The 22031-nt window shown below is 36.1% G+C and overlaps 1 protein-coding gene across 1 annotated transcript in view; it reads left to right on the top strand.

The window, feature by feature from the left end:
- The window catches only part of FSIP1 (fibrous sheath interacting protein 1), a gene marked incomplete at its 3' end in the record, with an annotated part of 86684 nt that overhangs the window by 364 nt on the left and 64289 nt on the right, over positions 1 to 22031 (top strand). Inside the window, exons 2-10 of the mRNA XM_082317616.1 lie at positions 1041 to 1172; positions 2514 to 2703; positions 3603 to 3701; positions 5079 to 5251; positions 6228 to 6312; positions 9324 to 9422; positions 12431 to 12531; positions 13267 to 13374; positions 19470 to 19634. Of these exons, the coding sequence (XP_082173742.1) occupies positions 1047 to 1172; positions 2514 to 2703; positions 3603 to 3701; positions 5079 to 5251; positions 6228 to 6312; positions 9324 to 9422; positions 12431 to 12531; positions 13267 to 13374; positions 19470 to 19634 (1146 nt within the window). The 5' untranslated portion in view covers positions 1041 to 1046. The remainder of the gene's footprint in view (positions 1 to 1040; positions 1173 to 2513; positions 2704 to 3602; positions 3702 to 5078; positions 5252 to 6227; positions 6313 to 9323; positions 9423 to 12430; positions 12532 to 13266; positions 13375 to 19469; positions 19635 to 22031) is intronic.

Raw genomic sequence — 22031 nt, 5'->3', positions numbered from 1 at the left:
TGATCTGTTTTCTTCCTTTATGTTATTTTTGGTCTTTTGTACTTGCTTTTCCCACCCGCCCCGGGAAAATGAAAGAAGCTCTTAAAAAGTCCTGAGACGTGGTGGAGCACCCGCCGTTGGCAGGGGCCTCGGGGTGGCCAGAACCCGCCGAACGGGGGGTGTGTGTGTCCCGGCGGGGCTTTGCGAGGGGTCTCCCGCTGCCGCCGCCTCCCCGGGCGCCCCCGAGCGCCCCCCGCTGCCGGCGCCGCCTCCCCCCCGCCGGGCGGTGGTGGGCGGTGTCAGGGGGCCGCCTCGAGCAACGAGCCCGGGATTCAGGAGTTGAGAGCAAGGAACGAGCATAGCTTTCTCTTTTTCTTCTCTGCCCGCGTCTTTATGCCGTGTCATGATGTTATGCACCTGTATACGTAGCTCAGTTTGTCCCGGTTCTTGTACTGAAATAAAGACTTGTGTTCACTTGGGCCTTCTGGAAGTTACCAGTGCATGTCACATCCTCAGATATATAATTCCTGTGAATTCATGCAGTTTTTGCAGAGGACCATGCATTTCTATTGTTTAAACTCAAAATTGAATTGGGACTGGGAACGTGATTGTTTGGATTTGGGAACTCGCCCTGTTTGGAGCTACTGAATATAAAAAGCTTTTGGCCGCTTTATTTGATGCGTTCAAGATGTCTATAAAATACCCTCATTCTTTTGTTGATGCTAACTTTGCCGGTCCCATGTTTTTTTTAAAAAAAAAAAGAGAAAAAAAAGAGCCATGACATTTCCTTTGTTGTGAGATTTAAGATTTAATCCATTTGAAGTTTCTTTCACAGTAAGCACATATGAATACTTTGGTTGGCTTGATGATGCAGTTATATATTTGTACACATATTTGAAAGCGTATATGTGAGTGGAAAGCTAGTCTATGCTGGAAAGACCTCTCAACGTGGAATTGCTAGAAACTTGTTTAGTCTACATCAGAAATGTTACGGGGCTTGTGTTGCTTTATTATGAAACTGATAGTTTGGAAAGTTGTTTTTGGATTTTTCCCAATTTTAGGTCACAATGGATATTACAAGGGGGAGCTTGGATAAAATTTCAAGGCCTGCGTCTAGCTCAAGGGCTTATCCTAATTGTAGATCTTTAAGTACATCTATGGAGTTATTAACACCAGAGCCACGTTTGCCAGAGGTAACTCTTTTTACCTTCAGCGGGTTAGAAACTCTGTGTCTAATTTTTCTTAGTAGAATGCCAAAGAAATAAGATTCTGCTTTTTAGTTTCATACAGAGTTCTGGGCTCTGCAGGTGTGCTAAGGGGTTATGTGAAAGTTCATGAATGTGGGCTGCTCCTTATGCGTGCATGGAATGATGCTTAGTTTCATTTTTCTGAACATGTGTTACTTTTGTATTTGCCACAAAAAGGGCTGTTCAGCACTGCAACCTGGAAAACTTGGTTGTCGTCTTCTTCATATTTAATCAGATTATTAAATAAATTCTATTTTAAGGAAAAACATTTGAAATTCTGGAAGTAATGTGTAGATACACAGCTATAGGCTGTCGATGCATGAGCCAGTGTGTACATAATTTCACTTCCATCCCATTTGTGCTTTTAAGTTGGAATAAAAATTATTTTGCTTATTAAAAGAAAGCATTTGAGCAGTCCTTACAAGTTGAATTTTTGACTTAAAAGGCTCTCTCAGGATATGTCTGAATCAAGTTTAAAAAAAAAATTCATAGTATTCCAAGAAATATGTCAGCTCCAGGGATTCGACAAAGTCCATGGGTAGTAGGTGTTCATCCATTCTCAGAGAAAATTAGTGTTGGGGATTAAGTTAATTTTGGGAACGGCATATGTGATATGGTTGTTGGGATGTAGGAACTGAGACTTGGGAATTAAGAGATTTAGATTGATTTACTTAGATTAGTCCAATTGTATTGTATCTCTGTTCACCTATCTGTAGAATGCTTCCCAGAAGTATTAAAATATTTTTTTATGGGTTCCCAGTCAGGTATTAAGGTTAACATCAGATAACTCTGAATCCAAGTTCTGACCTAACATCATAGGCTATTGCATGAAAATTGCAGTCTCTTGAGACTGATGAATTAAGCATAAGCCGTTTAGCCCTTCAAAGACTATAAAAAACTCTACAGTATGAGCAAGAGACTGGGATTCTACTTGGTGCAGAGCACCCACAGTGTCAGGAAATGGATGAGGCTGTTGTACACACACAGACTCCTAACTGGTTGGCTGTACCCTCTGCTGCAGCAGAAATGGTATAAACCTTTGGAATAATTTCGTAGCCTGGCAATCCCAAGTCTGTCAGTCTGTGGAATGATGAGCTTGAGAATCAATGTGATATCTAAGAAACAGAACTCTGTATCAGATCTGAAAATGGTTCTTTTATTTAATAAGTACTCTGCAGTCTTGTACAGAATTGTTGTTAGCCTTTGTGATAGTATGTGATTATTGTGATTATCTTTTTCTTCCCCGCAAAGATTTCTATTTTTATGGTAGTAATTTGCATTTCATAGGTTGATTCATCTGTCAGTTTGGCTGGTAGTCATCAAAGAGGCAGTCTGGAAGACTGCTGTCCAGAAGAAAACAAAGGTGACAACAGAGAGACGTCTGATGTCAAGGAAGTAAGAACAGAACAGCAAACCACAGTGGAGAGTACATCCTTCTTTCTTCGGAAGTGTATACTGAATCCCAGCGAGTTGTCAGGTGTGGGAATGACTAACACTTTCTTGTGTTGTGGCTAGACCAAATATCATGTTTGTATAGTTTGGGTAAAATTCTAATGATGGAGAGAAAAGAGGATGCAAATAGGTAAAATCCTAGAAGAGAAGGAGGTGTCAAAATTCATACCTTCACTTCTCTTCACTATTTTGAATCCATCTTTGAAGCAAATATAGTGGTAATGGCAGTGGTAACACAGGGTATATCTAAGCATTTAAGCTGTGACCTGTACCTTGGTGATGGTCTAAAAGATGAGGAGAAACCATCTGCACGTGTTCCGTGGAACCATGTTAGAAAGTGTTTTCAGTAAGGTGTTTTTATCAAAATTTTCAGAGAGATCATGATCATTCGTTAGAATCTTTGTATCCTAATAATGGTCCATCAGTCCAAAAAATTAGAAATTACGATTGTAAGTGATAGTATTTAGAATGCTAATACTAATAACATACTTTAAATATAAATATGCAATATCTCATTTTAATGAAAGCACTTGTAGAAGTTCTTCAGGTGACATTGTTTTGGCATTCTATAAATGGTAGTAAATTAACTTTCTAGAGCTTCTGACTATTTAATAATAGAGAATTGAAAGCCAGTGTGTGAAACAGGAAGTTTGGATACCTTCTTCAAGTTTAGATAGATTTCATGACAGAATTGAGGTCAAAATAAATCCTTTGATTCCTGCTCCTGTGTTTAACATGAGTCTTGGTGTACTAGTACATATCATATTTTTTTTAAAACAGTAATCCACTTCAGAGGCTCTGTGGGGATCCCTAACTGACAAAAATGTATTTTGGTCTCTTAATTGTTAACATTTCAAACAGTATCTTTAAAAGTTTATTTCACATGTGTTTTATTGCGAAGGACTTTTTTCCTGTGTTTTTCAGGATGTATCTCTAATTCAGATTCTGGAGATGACAGCACTGAAACGCAGACTTCAAAATTCTGTGAACCTTCCCAAGGAAAACTACGTAATGCAAAAGCAGGTATTACATTTCAGGTGTATAAAGTGAACAGTGCAATAAAACTTTTTTTTCTTCTAGTAGAGTTTGGGATCATAGTGTATTTGTGTGTATATTATATAGTTATAAAGAAGTATTACAAATTGAAAATGTATATGCATTGCGATATTCAAGAGGTGTTGGATGGATTCTTTATTTAAAGACTATTTTACTACAGGATATTAACTTTCTTTAATGATACAATGGTATTTGAGTTTTACATAGATTTGGTCAATCTAGTAAGGCAGAATCCAGTGGTGATTCTATCTAGTGCAGCGGTGCTGGCCATCTAACATAATATTCATTTCTTCAGAACAGAAATTGGCTAGAACTCAACTTCAAAGCTTCACTCAGTAGTTTTAGGTCCAAATCCATCTGCTGGGTTCAGGCCAGTTGAAATAAGTCCTCTTTTTTTATCTTCTGTCCTTGGGGCTTCCCTGGAGCTCAGTTAGATTTCTATAGCTTTTCGCTTGTTGAATCGCTCATCTCTTTTTATGGCGCAAAGTAGACTAATGCATCACAGTAAATGCTTGAGATCAGTGAACGCGTAAAGCATTTGACCTCAAAAGATTAGGAAATGAAAAAGTATTGCAAGACTCCAAAACTTGGAAGTCTGTGGGATACGGACTATGCTGCAAGTGTTACCTCTACTCTTGCTATGGAAGCTAAGTTTAACCAGAAAAGAGGGCAGAGCATGAGGATGCTATAGGAAGGGGAAAAGCTAAAAGTGTTCTGAAACTGTAATCTGCATGTTTAGGAAAAAAAGGAGACAATATAGAAATCTTTTTTAATTAAATAATGATGTTAGTTTCCATAATGTTTCACCATTCCTATTTTTCAAAACGACATATTTCGAGAAACAGAATCAGAATCTGGTTTGGCTGAGATATAAGTCAACACTGAAACTTCTATAACATTTAAAAGTAGAGATGTTGCAGAGTGTCTCTTAACCCCAGAATTATTCATTTTAATGAGTATGAAACATGTATTCTACTCGTTGTCCTGAAGAAATTATTTTTGATTTTTAAGCTTATTTGTCTGTGATTTTTGCGATACCGTGGAGATGTTGTCACTCTTTCATTATAAATTTGAATCTAATCACTTACCCAAAATGGAGGACTCTTCCTCCCCTATACCCCCATATCCAACTGCTACAGCTAAGAGTTTGATTCTGCATTCTGTTACAGACTTTTATATTTTTCCCTGCGACAAACAGGTTTAGAAATGAACATGATATATATGCTTGAGAATAATTGTACTCTTGTCTATGGTTGTTATCAAATTACTTGTACAGCTTTTTAGGTTTTTTTTCTTTAAGTTGAAATGCTTCAAGGTAACATTAATTTTAAATCTATTCTACAGCAAACTCTTCCAACTTGGCAGGTTCTGAAGAAACAGATGTTGATCCTCAGATTCAAGCAGCTATAAAGAAAATGAATAAACTTGACAAAATACTGGCAAAAAAACATTTTAAGGAGAGAGCAATTAAAAAACAAGGCAAGGAAATGAGGGCAAAGCTCTGGGAAGAGCTTCAGGTTAGAAGTATTCTGCTTATTTTGTACATAATATATGTACAAACATATATTACAGAATATATTAATATAATATAAACATATATTACAGAATACTACAGAATTATCATATTTCAGATGCATTGTTTTATTAAATAACTCACAGCTGGCTGATTAAAGTGAAGAAATTGACCTTAAAAAGTAACTTTGAATAGGTTTTAATATACATTGACTAGGCAAGCTTTGATAGAAGGTTGTGATCCTTAAAAATTGGTATGACCAAGAGCCAAATACCAGCGGTCTAGGTGTGGTTTACAAGCAGTCTTATGCTTGAGCTTGCTACCTGCAGGTATGATAAGGCGTGACAAGAGGTAATGTCTGTGAACGCAGACCTAAAAGTGTTTATTCTGCTCTAGTGTGACTGTTCTTAGGCTCATCTGTTTCAGTACTGTCTATTATTGAAGAAATTAGAGATGCCCCCTGAAGAAGGGATGAGAATGCTACAGCACAAATTCCTTCACATTGTCCTTATCCTGGTCTCTAGCAGTTAAATGTCACTTTAAGCCTTGAAACAGGTGATTTAGTATTTCCTCTGAGGTTAAGTATTGTATAATTTACACGAATACAGATGTCAGTTGTGAAAAAGACATGACTGCAGTTGGTTTGACTGCATCTCATCCAGTTTCAATGGATTTGGATTGAAAGCCATATATACAATACAGAACTTCTTTGTCTTATGGAATGTGTTTCCATGTAAGAGACAATATAGAATAGAGGCTTTAAAGTTGCACCATGCCTTTATCGTAACTTTAGGAGATGTTCAGATGATAGCCTCAAGGAGAAAACAAAGTGGTAAGTAAATGTTGCCACTAAACAAAGAATTTTTAATAGGGTCTGAAGTTCATTAGATCTGATAAGCAGACAATGTATTTTGCTTTAAAGTATTTACTTTAAATATATGCATGCATCTGTATATTTATGCTTGCTTTATTTTGAATAGTCTGTCAGTACCTCTGGAAGCCATGAGGAGATAGAAAACACAAAACTTTTTTTAGCTTTGATCTCATCATGGCAGGATACAGCTGGTAAGTAAAAAAGAGAAGTAAGCACCCTGATATAATTATCCTGTATTTTGATTAATATTAATATTTTTATTGGATAGTATAAAAACAAAGCTTTCAATCCTATACAATAAAATAATATTTGCATGGAAAAGTACATCAAGGGAATATTTAAAAAATTAACTGAAATAATTTTTGCGTTATTACGAATGTAGAAGTTGTACTTTAACGTTAATTTTGTTTGTAGAAACTGTATCTTTTCAAAGAACTGGCTACTCTAGAAGGGTAGAAATCCAGGATAAGTAAAGCTTGCATTTTTCAAGTTGATGGCAAACATGTATTATTTCAGAAAGGATGCATGACTGATAACACTGGTAAATTGAAGTAATGATAGCAGGTATAGGGAAAATGAAGAGTGGAAACCTGCTGAAAAACTTGGGATGTCTTTACCATTTTGGAACGTCAGGGCTATAAGCAAGGAATTCAAAATTGCTTTGGTAAACAAACAAAATGATGAAGTTACTGATCTGTGGTTACTGTGGTTACTGGTGGTCTTAGTGAGAGAGTTTGCCAGGCTGGAGTACTTGGTGTAGGAAGGGCAGGCAGTTGAAAAATAATAGGCCTAAAAATGTTACTTAGACGTTATAGGGATGTGGGCTCTGTCACATGTGTGTCTTGGAGAAAATTTTCATGTGGGAGTGCGAGAGAGAGTGAGGAGGAAGCAATGGCAACACCATGGTAAGGATCTCATAATATGACAGGTCCAGAGCGAGGGAAATCCTGAGCCTTTTTAAGAATTGTTAACAGAAGAACCAAAAGAATGGGACGAAATTATGATACTACCTACCGAGTTGTATGTTGGAAAACAATACAGGAAGATGCATGCACAGCCCAGGTCTTGGAACATGGTCCAAAAGGGAGTATAGGTCATTTACATGAAATTTGATACTGATTATATTACATTTAATTCACTTCTAAAAGAATTTAAGATTCTGAACGTGAGAGAATTTGAGTAAAAGGGATCATCAAATAATATAGAATGTGATTCTAAGGAAAAGGCATGAATGTGAAACATGAACTTAGTTTTTTTTAATCAGCTTTTTTCCTGAGAATTCCAGGGAAGAAAATTTAGGATAGATGGCACTTCTAAAAAGTGAAACTATGTTAAAGACGTGCTAGCAGACTATTCTCAGGAAGAAAAGACCACGAAGTCTGATAAGATAATTTCTGAGTTTCGTCATGATACGAAGACAAAAATATTCAAAGTGGAAATGAACCCACTGATAAGAATAAATATTTGCATTTTAGTCTTTTAGTAAAAATCACTTCCATCTTAAGTAGCATTTAAACCACCAGATTCTATAGCTGCATTAAAAGCGGACAGATGGCTAAGGAAAGATTGAGTTCTTTAACAGGAAAAGTAAACAAATAATACAGAGAAATGTGGAATGTGATACATAAAAAAGGACTAACTATGATCAAAATTACAATGAATACCAATAATGTAAAACTATAAGTAGAATAGGGAAGAAAGTTTGGTTGAAAGGAAACCGAATTGTGGTGCATCCTTTCTTTTTTTCTTGTTGGGGAGAGAACAAGGATTTGAGGTCCGAATGGTTATTGCTGAGCAAAAATCTGAGCTTGAATGTTGGAATTACGTGCATAATAATGGTAGTAATGTGTGGTTAAAACATTTCGACAAAGCTTATTATTACAAGGTAACCTGCTTTTATTTCTATGCTAAAGTTTGGGTTATTAAGGGAAGAACACAGAATTTGATACGGGTGATATTTAAAAAGTCTCCAGTAGATGTCAGGATATAGTCAAAAAACAGTAGGCAAACAAGACTATATGGCTGTTAATGAACTTGATGGTCTAGTTCCTCTTTTATTTCTAAGGTAACTCCTTGCTGTCGAGATCATGTGCATCATATAGGTTCTGGTGTACTGTACTGGCAAAACTGTTTAGATTTATATTTTTCCTCCAGCTTGATTTTGATTTTGAATTTTCTATGACATGCTAGTGCCTTACTTTTCAGGTCTTATTTACTTATTTATTTAAATGAGCGCCCTGATAGCTGCCCTGCTTGATACTGAAATGGAATGCAATTCATATATTTTGCTTTTCAGAGCTTGAATTTGATAAAGGGCTTTATTAAATAAATTTATTAAATAAATAAATAGGGGAGCTATTTAATTATATCTTTTAATGTGGCTGTGAAATCAAACACAAGTGCTGGGTCCAAAATCATTAATAACTTATGTGTCCCAGCCTCTCAGGCACAAAAAAAAACGTCTGACACGCTCATGGCAGAAATGTAAATCGGGATTTAATTAAATGGCCTTAAATTCATTCCCCTGTGTTCTGTGTAACAAAATCATACTTTTCATTGAGCCCATTAAACTTCATTATTACAGGATGTTGTGTTTTTTTTTCATTGTGAAAACTACATTTTTCATATGTGATATATATGGTTCTTTGCAATACGAGTCCTTTTCTGTAAGTGCCAAGAGTATAGACTGCATGTTAATGCTCTAACTTATACTTCCTGTTGATATATGTCAGTACCATGATTGAATTTTTTTGAGTAACTGAAACAACTCCTGCATGCTAGGGTGTTTGAACACTTTTTTCAAGACTGTACCCTTGACCTAAGCCACTTGGAAGTCTAATAATTCGTGCACAGGCGGACACCAACTGTGAAAATCTGGATACTTTATTCTCATTTAAACTTCTAGATGACTTGCCACATGGTGTCTGCAGAGGCTTTTGAACTTTAGGGCCCTGGGCTGTACCTTCTAGAATGTAATTATTTCTCTTGTATGGGCAGTAGTTAAAAACACAGCCATATGAAACAGCATAATTATTCCTGAGACACATTTTGCACTTTTCTCTCTTCTTTATTTCTTGAGAAATATGGTTTTATCCAAGTAAATTTCTTTAACTTTCATGTGTGAGATCTTATAGTATGATACACATGAAAGTAGATCTTTAAATACATTTCAATTACATTTTACTGAAAAAATTCTTTGCAGATCCCTCCCATGTTAAAGAAGATGAAATATGTACTTCAGTATTTCAGACACAAATTAATCCGGAAGATTATGATTGCCATAAAACCCAACATAATCAGGGTAAGCTTTATTAATTGTATAGTTTGTATTTCTAGATACGGCAAAATAACATGTACAATGGGTAGTGAAGACTTGGCCTTTGTGGCTAGGCCAATGAAATCAGAAAAAACAAGGTTGCTTAGTGGAATGGCAACAGTTCTTATTTTTTTACAAATGATAAAAGAGAATAATTTTGTTTGTGACTTATCTGAAACGTTTTATTCAACATGCTAAGAAAATTTGTACTTTCAGGTTTATAAAACTTTTTTTCTTTCATTGCAAAATGAAGAAGTGCACAACTGATCCATTGTAAAATATATCACTGATTATTCATGGAAATTCTTTAAAAACTTGTCTTTGCTGTTATTCTAAGGTACTGTAGCTTTCATTAATAGGCTTATATTCAAGAAACCATCTAAAAATGAAGAGTGGTGCTGTATACAGTTTCAATTGTTCTGTAATTTTTTTGTTTTCAGTAGGAATTGTATGGATGTGACAAACCTAAATCTTCAGACAACTCATTTTATATTTTGTTACACTGATTATTATAAAGGCTGTATTGCTTTTATGGGTTAAGTACTTTCTGGCAAAAATCAAACATCTGTGCTGATTCTTTTAGACATCACTTGTTTACAGGCACAGAACAGAGGTATCAAATGCTGGTAGTGGTGTAGTGTGTCCAACACTTCAAAATAAATGGAATTGTGCTTTTGTGCCTCTCTTCTTTCCCTATTTGAAATTTAAATTTGTATGGTTGAGTAACTTCTCACATGTGTTATGACCTAAGAAGAATAGTTTCAGCTGCCTTTGCTATCAGCTGCAATTGTTTATTTCTTTGTCATCTACCATTTTATGTAAACAGTAGACTCTATCTTCCTGGTGACTGCCTAAGATGTCAAGGGTATAATAAATGGATGTTCCTCAAGGTTGGACCATTGATGGCAGCAGAATCTCTGCACTTTTTTGAGTGTGACTGCCTGTTTTAACTTTTCAAACGTGGACCTCAGCTCCTGTATCATGTTATCACTTGTCTTAGTCCACCAGTACGTGGCCTTTGTTTTGCTAAATGTTTCTGCACACTGGGTTGGAACAGTGCTGTGCTTTTTGATTTCTCTGTCTGCCTACCATGTGTCTTCATTCCTCCCTTAAAATGAATCTTGACCCTTATGCTTCCACCTTCACGCTTTCTCAGTTGTGCTGGAGTGTTCTTGAATAGCAATGGCAGGTTTCATGACCGGTATTCAGAACAGCGATGACTTCTAAAGCTCGCAGTACAGGCATGGTTGGGAGTTGCTGTTGCTTGCACTATTTTGAGATGTCCTACATTCTTTTAGTTTGGGAATGCATGAAATAGAGATCACTTACAACTTATGAGCAATAAAATACTTAAATGACTTTTACTATTTCTGCTGGAGGCTTTTGATACGGTTTCTGAATAGCTAAGACTTACTGTTTTGATTGCTTTTGGGTTTCTGTGTAACAGTTGTCATAAAGGCAGACCCTGAACAAGAGGAGCTTAACTTGTGAAGAAGAACGTATGTAATAGTTCTATAATATTATTTTAACAGTCTTATCAAGATTTTTACCAAATCTTTGAAATTTGTACCAAATCTACCAAAACTTTTATGCAAAATTTGTTGAGCTGCAGTCTCTCTTTTACTTACCCATGGCAATCTTCAGTGTATTCCTTGTCCCAGTGATCCATATCTGTCCCTTCTTTACTTGAATGTTCTGAGATGTTCTGTATGATGGCTCCCTCTCAAAAATGCTTATTCTACAGTTAGAGAAAGATGTAGCTTGAAAGTAATGTTTCATGTATGTTGCATGTTATGTTGGTGTTCGGTGTGTTTTGCTCATTTCAGGATTAAAACTTGTCATGTTTATATAGATTGGTAAATTCTTATATGATCCAGTTCCTTGATAGATTCAAGATGTTACTTTATAATGTTAAAGAGAGATTGGGATGCTTTCAGTAAAGAGTTGTGCATTTGAACTGTGTCAGGGTTTTCTTGGTCAGATCCAACACCTCAGTTCTTTAAGGTTTATTTGCAATTTGAGAGTACATCTGATTGGTGAGAATGTTGCACAGTTTTTTGTCCATAGTGTGTAGAATTTATTTCATATCTTTGGGAGTTTGCTGTCAGTCTACTTGCTCTGATAGAGAGTTACTTCCATGTGAACTTCCATAGCCTATCTTCTATTATCTAACAGGTTAAATTGAGGTTTTTTTATAGGCAAATAGCCCACCCATTTTTGAAATCTCTACTTTCCAGAAAAGCCAAAAGTACGATGCCTACTTTTGAAGTAGTTTTTGAGACCTAGAAGTTGGTTGTATTTGCTTAGACTTGTTATTTAATGTGATAAATATTTGCTGTTCCTAAAGGAATTTTTGTTTTAAAACTGGTAAAATTCTCTGAAAAACAGAATATGTGCCTATTTTTGTATGATGGATAGAAACCCATTGCTGAAAAAAAGTATGTGTGATGTTGTCAGAATATCATGTGGCAGTTTGTTTAATAGCTTTAGAGCTCTACCACCAGCTTTATTTTTAAACAAAATTTGTTTTATAAGCTGTGTTATAATAATATCAACTATATCATCTGTTCTTCAGCTGTTTTATTTTTTAAAAATGTACTTGATATGTGTCCAAATAGTTCTGTGGTTTTAAAAAAAAATATTGTCTGGTTTTGTACTGATGATAAAACTGAAACAATGATAGGGTTTGAAGGAATGCCGTGGCTTTTAAAGCTGCCATGTTTAACATTTTTGAGGTCAGAAATCCGAAAGTATTTTAGCCTTCCCAACATTGAATGATCTCATATAATAAAAGCTTAAAAATGAGATTAGATTTTGACAATAGTTATGTTTTAAATATAGCAATATAGTTTATATAAATAATGAAAACAAAAGTTTGTCTATCCACTTTATATGTTTGTTAAATATTTAAAAGGGATTGCTGTTACTACAGCTCTCATTGAATCAAAAAAGGAATGATCATAACTTAGCAACTTTTCTTCCTCAAGCTTCAGATTATCCAAGTGAAACAGAAACAAATGAATTTCTTAATCAAGCAGAAAAAATGCATAGCAAAGGTAAAAACAATCAGGATTTCATTAAAAAGAACATTCAGGTAAGCATTAAAGCATAAAATCATTACCATTTTTTTAAATGTTAACTAAAAAGTAGTTTATAAGTACTTCTGGAGACAATTTGGTTTCTTTATCATGAACATTAAAAGCTAATTAGGTATAAATGAAAAAAAATCTTTCTGTTAAAAATTGTTGTTTATGGCAGAGTACTGTATAAGATAGTTCTCACCGTGGATGCTCATATTGGTGGGGATAATACTGCTTCTATGATAATACTGCTAAAGAGTACTGGAAACTGAATTGTTCTGTTTGTGCCTGGATGTAGCTTGTTTTGAGGGCAAATATTTCCTAAGACTTTCTTTAAATGTATTTACTGTTAAGTTAAACGAAGATGTTCTTATGCATAGATAAGGAATAGGTATGCAGATTGTTCATGTACAGCCTGCATGGGACCCTTATTTACAGAAGACTTCTTTCTGTCAGAAAATAGATGCCTTCATTTTCATGCTTTTTTTTCTGTGAAGACCTAGTAGCTATAATGATTTTTCATCCAATGAAAAAATATCTGCTCCCCCCTCTATGTCAAAGACTGTTATAAGATTATCAATTTATTATATGTAGGCTGCTAGATTTTTCTGTCAGAGCGGTAACTTGTATTATGGCAATAAAGAAGATTTGGATGTTAGTTTCACAGAGTTTAAAAACTTCATTTTGGTGCTGTTTGAGCTAATGGAGTTCTAAAGGTTATTTATTTATTCTTTTTGTAAATATTTCAGCTGGCAAAGGATTCGGGAAACCAGATTGTTATGCTTGAGGGAGAAAGGAAAAGGTTAATTGAACTATTGAAAGATATAGAAGATGGAATTGAATTGCAAAGTCTTGAGGTATGGCAAGTATTTGTACTGTCCTATTTTATTTGGCTTATTTGTACAATAGATCTAAATTTGATTTGGTTTTAGTCTTACCATGAAGTAACCTACTGAGATACGAGAGAAAAGCTGGACAAATCCAATTGGCTTTCTCTCCAAGAATGAATTTTCATTGGCTTCTTTGTTCATTTTACTAACACTTGGACATGCCTGCCTTCAGAAAAACAGCAGAACTTAACAGAAAAGTTAGACACAGGTGGAAGGAGCCTTAGAAGCACAGTCAGAGAAGATGACCTATTTTCTCTGCATAAAATCTGAAGTGACTGCCTATCAATCTGAGTGGCTAGTGCAGTAGTTTCTGGTAGAAGGGGGAGCAACTACTTAAAAAGAAACTCCCAAGCGTTTTTTGAGGACATGAACTTCAGAATGCAGCAACTGGGGAAATATACATTGATGAAGCCTGTCTGTCCATTTAGGAAGATAACACAACATCTTTGTGTGGCTTTCAACTTACTCTGTCTGAAAAGTATACAGGCAAAGTCTGCTGAACTACACTGCAGTGGATAGCAAGAGCTGAAGTAGATAGAAATACCTTTCCTCATGGAGAGTAAAAAAGAGTGTTTGTCCCACCAGTCACTGCTTCTAGGAGAGTCCATGCCACAAAATGATTCCCAGTAACGTGAAGATGTCAAATAGTCTTTTGATCTCCCCGTTACTAGGAGATGGCCTTTATTTCTTACTGCTTTGAGGGGAATGTCACAGTGAAGGAGTTCTCAGGGGCTCTGTTGTTTTACGGAAGTAATCCTAAGGCTGCTAGGATGGGAAGATAAAATTTGGTTTGAAAAATTAATCATACTAGCAACTTACAGTACTTTTCAAGTATGTGTGGTATTCAACATGCTAAAGATATGTGTTTTCATAGAATGAACATCCTCAAACTATGTAAACTTGACGTAACACTTCAAGAAAACTGCATTTTAATAAATAAGAAGAAATATTGGGAAAATGCTTGCTTTGTGTAAAGAAATTAGGTGACCTTTCTAATTTGTTTTACATTAAAATGTACATTAAGTCTATAGTAATGTTATGAACTTTTTCACAACATTTATAAGTATACACTGAATGACAGTACCTAAGAAGAAAGATATGAACTTTGTGTAGAATGAACAAAATATATCCAAGGTCCCATTTCTGTTTAATTTATACAGCTAAAAATGATCTGGAGTAAATTATTTTTCAGTAGGTTAAAGAACAACTTATATGTGAGAGAAAGAAAAAAAAACAATATTTTTTTTTTTTTATTCTCTCTTCCCGTATTTTACTTTGAGTTATTTTCTAATAAGGTGGTGAAGACATCCAAGAGGTGATGCTCTTCATTACTCTTTTCTAAAATGTGTCTAAAATCCGTCTTTATAAATTACAGTTTCAGGATATAGGGTAAGGAGATGAGCTCAGGATTTTCTTCATCTGAATCCAACTGGTTATGGAAACAGGGAACTAACCTACCCATGGTTTGTGACATTAAACAAATCTGTAATTTACCCAACTTCATTGTGATTTCTAGGTCGAAACTCTTTTGGTCTGTGGTCCAAAACTTTTCTCTTTACTCTAGGGAAATTAGTAAATACACCATGTTTTGGCATTTTCAGAGCTTTGTGGGGCAAATATAAGTGAAGGAGTCCATATCAGTCAGGTAAACCTGATGCACAAATGACTGAGATTATATAAATGTGCAGTATTTTAACAGTAACTGTTCTTTCACAGTTAGTAAGCTAAAGTACAAGCGCAGAAAACTGATCATTGGTATGCAAAGGTTTAAAACTTGGCCACACTCAGTGCTTGTGTTCATGAGATTAAAAACTTCAACTTTTGTAAAATTGCACCAGCCTTCCTGTTGACCTGACATTTGTTCCCTTGCTTTACATGTAAAGCTTATTTAATTTTTTTGGGCATGAACACTGAGCTTGCAGATTGACCTGTTTATCTGTGTAAAATACTTATCAGTTAATGACGTTGCACAGAGATGTTTGACTTGACTGACATAGTTTAGGATTAAAAAAATGCAGTGGAAGACTGTTTGGTCTAATGTTGATCTACTGGTTAGGAGAGTTGATTTTTATTGTACTCCTAATTTGTTTGCATATTAGAAGAACAAAGTTAAAGCTCACTGGATCGTTATTTAATGAATCTTTTGTCTGTGCATTTAGGAAAAGATTCAAGGTTCAAAGATTGAAACAGCTTTCTGTTAGTAAACATCATAGCTTTCTGGCCTAGAGAATAGTGGCTTTTTTTTTTTTTAGAATTTATTATTTTACTGATTGCAAAAGTTGTCTCTCACAATACATAGTTATTGGGTTTTCTCTTACTTTAAGCTAGTGTCTTTCACAAAATTTAGAGGCATTTATGCAGAATAGCTAATGCAAATACTGACTAGCAATGTGTACCTTTTTTGCACCAATTCTCAAGGCATCAAGGCAATGGAAAAGTACAACATTTTTCCAAATTTTGTATTTGGCACATGTCACTGTCACATGGGCATGTATCTGTAGAGATTTTACTCTTTATATCAGATATTAAATAGATCACTACGCAGGGCGTGTGTTGCTCTGTGTTCTTGGACAAGAATGGGAATGGTAATTTGTGGGTTAGTCTAGTTTGTACTAGATCATCTTTTTAAACAAAACAGCTCCTAAATCTACTGCCAAAGTAGAATAAAAGAAAGGATAATAGTTACTTAAACCTGTCTGGTCTGGAGATGGATTCTTCCTCTTCCACATTTGAAGGATATTATGGGTGAGGCATATCCTCTGGCTGCTTTATAACAAAGATCATGAGGAAATTATCAGCTAATGAGTAATCTAGGCTGCTTCAAGCTGGCCCAGGTAACTGTCCAGCTGATGGCCACTTTCATCTTATTTCATTCTGACTTTTATAAAGCTGGTGCAACCACATTGGCTAAAGTAATGTTTTGGAGGTTATCAATCAAGGCGGAGCTGGCTACGCTGTGTGAATTCCTCTGTATAGTGTAATGTGGATTAGGTAACTTCATTTGATTTGTACTACTAAATATGTCAAATATCCAAACAGCACTTCTCACTTTTTTAAAAAAAGTGTTTTATGAGTATTTAAAATATTTTAGAAGTACATATTCATGCTAATCCAATTGTCAAAGCTGCAGGGGTATAATTTGTTTCAGATGTTCCACAGAAATAAGCACTGATTGTGCTGTTATAAAAGTATTGTTCTGAGTTAACACACAGGAAATATTGACAGGACAGCAGCTTATTTTCCAAGCAAAGCCATCTTGAAAATACAAAAGAGAATGTGTGAGTCCATTTAACCCTGGAGTAAAGCGACTACTGGAGTAATTTGGATACTTAGAGCATGGGATACAGACACTGAGCTGTAGCTAATGAGCCCAGTTGCAGCTTAACTGACTCCTGGAGAGCCATTTCTGTGTGTTTGCACTGTTCTCTTCAATGTCGGATTACAGGGTGGTTAACATGGCATAGGTGTAGTACCACATGTTGTGATGGTCACTGTCTCACCTGAACAGATGCTTCCACAAAGTTGGCAAGCTGCTAGAGACATTTCTGAGTGGCTCTTCTAGAGTCGGGTCATGTCTGGTCAACCTTACTAGTTGCGTCATCATACTTGTATGAGAAAGCATTAGAAGAACTGATTTTGTTTCACAAAAGAGATTACTTTTTTTTTTTTTTTTTTTTTTAATTTAGTGTGGAGGTAATTTACAACAGGGTTTGGGGTATGCTTTTTTTCTTTTTGCAACCAGTGTGATTTAGGGTAATGGGAATGAACCAGGGATGACCTCATAGCAGTGGTATTGTAACTGGAAGCTGATATTTCCTCCTCTTGTGCGGATGCGACCGCTTGAATAGCCAGAGGACTAATCTGGAAGCTGTAAAGGAGCAGTGGACATGAATCCCTTGCAAGACAGATGTTGAAGTCTTAGGGCAAGGTGCCGGCTCTCTTCTGCTAGGAAAAAGAAAGGAAACCAGCAATACACTCATGTCCTCCCCCACATCCCTGCCCTGTCCTTCTAAGGTCATACCTGGTATTTCTTTGGGGTCAGGACAGAGATGTAACCTGCTAGTGTCATTCCCAGTGAATGGTGGTTGTGCAGACTTTCTTCCTTGAGTGTTAGACAGGAGTACCAGCTTGCTGTGGAGAACCTGCATCTGTTTGCGAATATGAGCCCGTTTGTTTGGGTTAGGTGGGCCACGCTCACTCATCATATGCAACTGTCTGTACTAGGAGCACATATTAGTATTGGTTAATCAGGTGTTACTTCTATCAAGAAGAAAAAGTCATCTAAATCATAATCAGGAAAAGAAATCTGAGCTCCCTGTCTCTCCCGGTGTTTCTGTGATAACATACTGGGGCTCTAGAAGGTTGGCAGATACTCATCTCAGAGCAGTTCCTTTGCTTTCCTGTGGATGCCTTATTTTCTTCTTTGGTGCTGCATTGCCAAGTGTCACATACCCTCATTTTGAGATTTGGCTCCAGGTGGTTTCTGCCATAGCATCAGCCTCTGCAGTTTCATTCCAAGCCTGGTTTTGGTCAGGTTTTCTCTCTTTTTCACTCCTTATTGGATGGAAAGTGGTTGTCCTTTTAAACATAGCTGCTAGCTGTATTTCCTTCTTTGACTTGCACAGGAGTCTGTTGCTTCCACTTCCTTTAGAGGACAGTAGAGAGTAGTGTATTGTGTTCCACTTTATTTGGACTTCTAATGTGCTGCTGTGGAGGTGTGATTGAGTGTGTACCAGAATAGATGTCTCTCTGCATTTGCTGCCAGACTTTGAGATGCAAGTTCATTGGGGGAGTTTTACAAGGTGTGCTTAGTGTAGCTGAGAATCTCTCATTTTTATGCTTGTTGACTTGCATTTGTCTTTTTTAAAAGCAAAAAATATCTTGCTGTCTCAAGTTTGCTATATGGTCAACTCCGTACAGTTCCTTGGACTTAAGCTGTAATACGGTGTCTCCAGAACAAGTGTGCAAACAAGGAGTGCTGAGATGCAAGGCGTAACAGAAGTGATTTAGGATGATGTTGAGGACAGTCCTAGCACAGTTTCCGAGGGCTGTGCTTTTCCACTTCAATATTAACATTGAAAATGTGAGCTTAGAGCATGTTCTTTGTGTTTTCTCTCTTAGGACTGGTGGATCTACATCTGCCAGACGCTTTCCTCTTCATCTCTATCCTCTGCACTGTCTTGCAAAGGAGCACAACACTCCTAAAATTGGTTTTCATGTCAGTGGCATCATAAAGTGATGCTTGCTGTGCAGCACTGGACAGCAAGATCTATATGCAAGTTAGACTGTGACAAGCAATTATTCCTTCAAAAGGGAGCTGGGACTGCTATATTGAACAAATACAGAAACTGCAACAAGGGAAGAGTTTGCATCCATGGAAGGGAGCTGCGATAGGCATGGCATGGCGTGAGACTGTTAAAGGTTTGACTAACTTGGCTAAGAGGCTATAAAGTGAGATGCATCATTAAGGAAAAGGGGTTAGCTATCTAAAGCGCTTCTCTTAGGGATAAAGAGAACTTGATCAAGGGAGTTGTATAACCTTCAGAAGAATGGATGGGGAACTTGGGAGCTGTCTGCTCTTTGGCCAGCTGGCATGGAGGTGAGGCATCTGGCTTTAAGCAATTTTATTTCAGGCTTCTGAGTGGCTAGTCAGTGAGGACACAGGCTTTGGACTTTTATAGAAATAAGTAAAATAGTAGCAGAAGTCTGTTTAGGTTAACACAACACCTTTTTTGCTCTTACATTTTAACAATATATGTAGCTGCACGTGCTTTCTAAAAATAAAATGAAATATATACTTTTTCAAGTCCATTTTAGTTGCTGCTTGCTTATATTTAAAAATGAAAAATGTATGCCTCTAATTGTTCTGTCCATATCTGCTTTTGAGTGTACTTGGTACATGAATATTGGCAGATTTCAGCTATATACTGAGATGGATGAAATCTTACATTTTATTCTTAAGTACAGTTTATTTGAAAAATAAATACACTTGATGTGGGACTGCCTTTGAAGTCTGTTTCCTTTGGGAATGAGGATTAAATATTTTCTTTATCTTTCAATAGGAGGATATATCTGGCTGTCTAGCACCAGGAGAAGGGTACACACCTGAACCGATGGAATTTCATCACCTAAATGAGATAGATATTAAGCTTCAAGTACTGCTATCTGATGGTGATTTTTCTGTGATTTCCAGCTCTTGCTCAAAACCTCCAAGCCAGATTTATCAGGTATATTACAGAACAGAGCTTATGTTGCAGATTTCTTGTTTGAAGTGTGCGTTGAGATCTGATGTAAATGAAAATAAAGCATGCGCCTGTATTTGTGTTTTTTGCATTTTTCTTCAGTTATCTTCTATTTGTTCTCAAAGTATATGTGTTAAAGAATGAAGTGAAATCTTTGGCTGTAGAAATCATATGGAAAAATAGTATGTTGCTATTTTGAGTGGTATATAATTCAAGGACTGTCTTGTTTTTAACATTTGTTGATTCCACACTTTCAACAAGAAATTTCACATGCAGGAATTGGTAACTCAGACTTTTTTAACTGCGTGAGGGCCTCAGTGGTTTTGTCAGCATAGTAACACGTTACCCATGATAATTCATCTTTGGGAATTAGAATTAGGTTTCTTCTTAGCTCAGGATTCCAAAAGTGCCTCTTAATTTATGATCTGAAAGATAAAGCAATTACTGATAAGCAATGTTAAAGACTGTAGAAAATCGATTGAAACTATATGTCCCTTGTTTTTAATGGCCTTTGTCTTTTTTCCCTTGCCAGCAGTATTAAGAACCTTTGGGGTCTCAGCCTTGAGAAATGATTGTTTGAATTTTGTACATAGAAGACTCCAATTTATCCCATGCCCCAGTGATGTTGCCCCTATCTAATGGGAGAAATACAACATAAAATACCATAATTCCTGTTTTGCACTAATTTGCACAAAGCTTGTTTACTTCTGTAAAATTTACAGTTTGTAGCCAGAACAGGTATATCAGAGGCTCTGTAAGACTGTACATGGGCAAAACTATGTTGTCAGTTACCAGTGTATGAGAAACATCTCTTTGAATGGCTAAAAAAGCTGTGATTTTTTTTTTTTTTTCTTTTCCTGGAGAACACTTTAATGTCATTTTTTGTATTGATTTCTTTCTGAACTTCAGGTTTTGTTTTACCTATAGTAGTATTTTCTGTTGCTCTGACAGTTCCAGAGGAGTGGCATTTTGATGTCGATGATTTAGCAGCTGGGATTTAATGTGTGAAACAGAGACTCCCTCTAGTGGGTAATCCCGTATGCAAATGCAGTTGTTACCCAGTAACTTCAACTTTGTTTTGCAGAATATAAAAGGTGTTTAGACATTGTAGTTCCAGGAAACACTTACAGGATTCCATTTGTCATTTTTTTGTTTTGTTCAGATAAACTTAAACATGTGAGTCATTTCAATGAAAGCTACCAAAGTATGGGACTATTTAAAGGTGGTTTTATAAATTTAGAGAAAGAATAAACAGAATAAATATAAGTTGAAGTGAGTAGGAGGCTTTAGTTATTTAAAACTGGACTTAAAAGGACACTAATTGCATAAATCCAAAACGAATTAAAAACACCCAGCACAACAAAAGGCACAACAAAAGCAAACCATCCCACTCTGCAGCTAGCTAATTCCAGATGTGTTGTGATTTCCTGGAGCTTTCACGGTTGACTCCAAAATCCCCTAGGTGCCTTCGTTCCTGCTTCTCTGCGTGTCCAGAGCTGCTGAGGACAGTGGCTGCCTTAGTTGCATTGTGATCCAGACTTTAGGCAAGTCAGTGTCAGGCTTCATGAAGCCTGATTTGGTAGGTGCAATCTGATTGTATCTGTCACTGTGAGATGACTAGGCTTTTTTATATTTACATAGAATTTCAGCTGCTAATTTTTTTTTATGGTAAGTGGAGGAAAAAGTAGTTGTCTCAACTTCCAGGAACTTGACTGCTTACTGTGGAAGCTTCATACCAGATCTAGTCTTTAGTCCTATGTTTGTGGTTATGGTTATTTTTGTTTTGGTAGGTAAATAATCACTCTTCAATTCATACACAGAGCAATAACAACAGGTCAAGTTCTGAATTTGGTTATGTGAGTGCATTCTTAACACCTTCTGTTTTCAAATTCCTTTAACAGTTGCTTTTACAAAAAAACAGGAAGTAACATGCAGCAGTAGCTGAGAAATTCGTGATTAGTTTAAAGAGCTTCCTGTCAAAAGGCATGAAAAAATGACTTTTTTTTTTTTTTTTTTTTTTTTTTTTTACAAGTAGTTGCTCTAAGTTCATTGCTGTTCATGGTAGTTTTAAAACAGCCTTGTTTATCACAATCAATATCCCCTAATATTGTTATAAACTGGAAATTTTAATGAATTTGCTTTTTAAAAACTTGTTATTATTCTTGAAGCATCACTTCTGATCTCAGAAAAATAGGTGGGTCACAGAGTAATATCAGAATTCTTTGTACTGAATGTCTTTTGGAACCTGATCAAAGGCAACTGATACCTACCCAGAAAGGGTCTGAAGAAATTAATTGAATGATGCTTTCGCTAAAAGAAGATCTTGTTTTGTGATATATTAGCATGAATGCAACATACAAGACAAAGGCAGTAAGAGTTCCA

This window comes from Platalea leucorodia, assembly GCF_965183815.1.
Source record: "Platalea leucorodia genome assembly, chromosome: 7".
NCBI classification, from domain to species: Eukaryota; Metazoa; Chordata; class Aves; order Pelecaniformes; family Threskiornithidae; genus Platalea; species Platalea leucorodia.
This window is presented reverse-complemented; position numbering and strand designations above follow the sequence as displayed.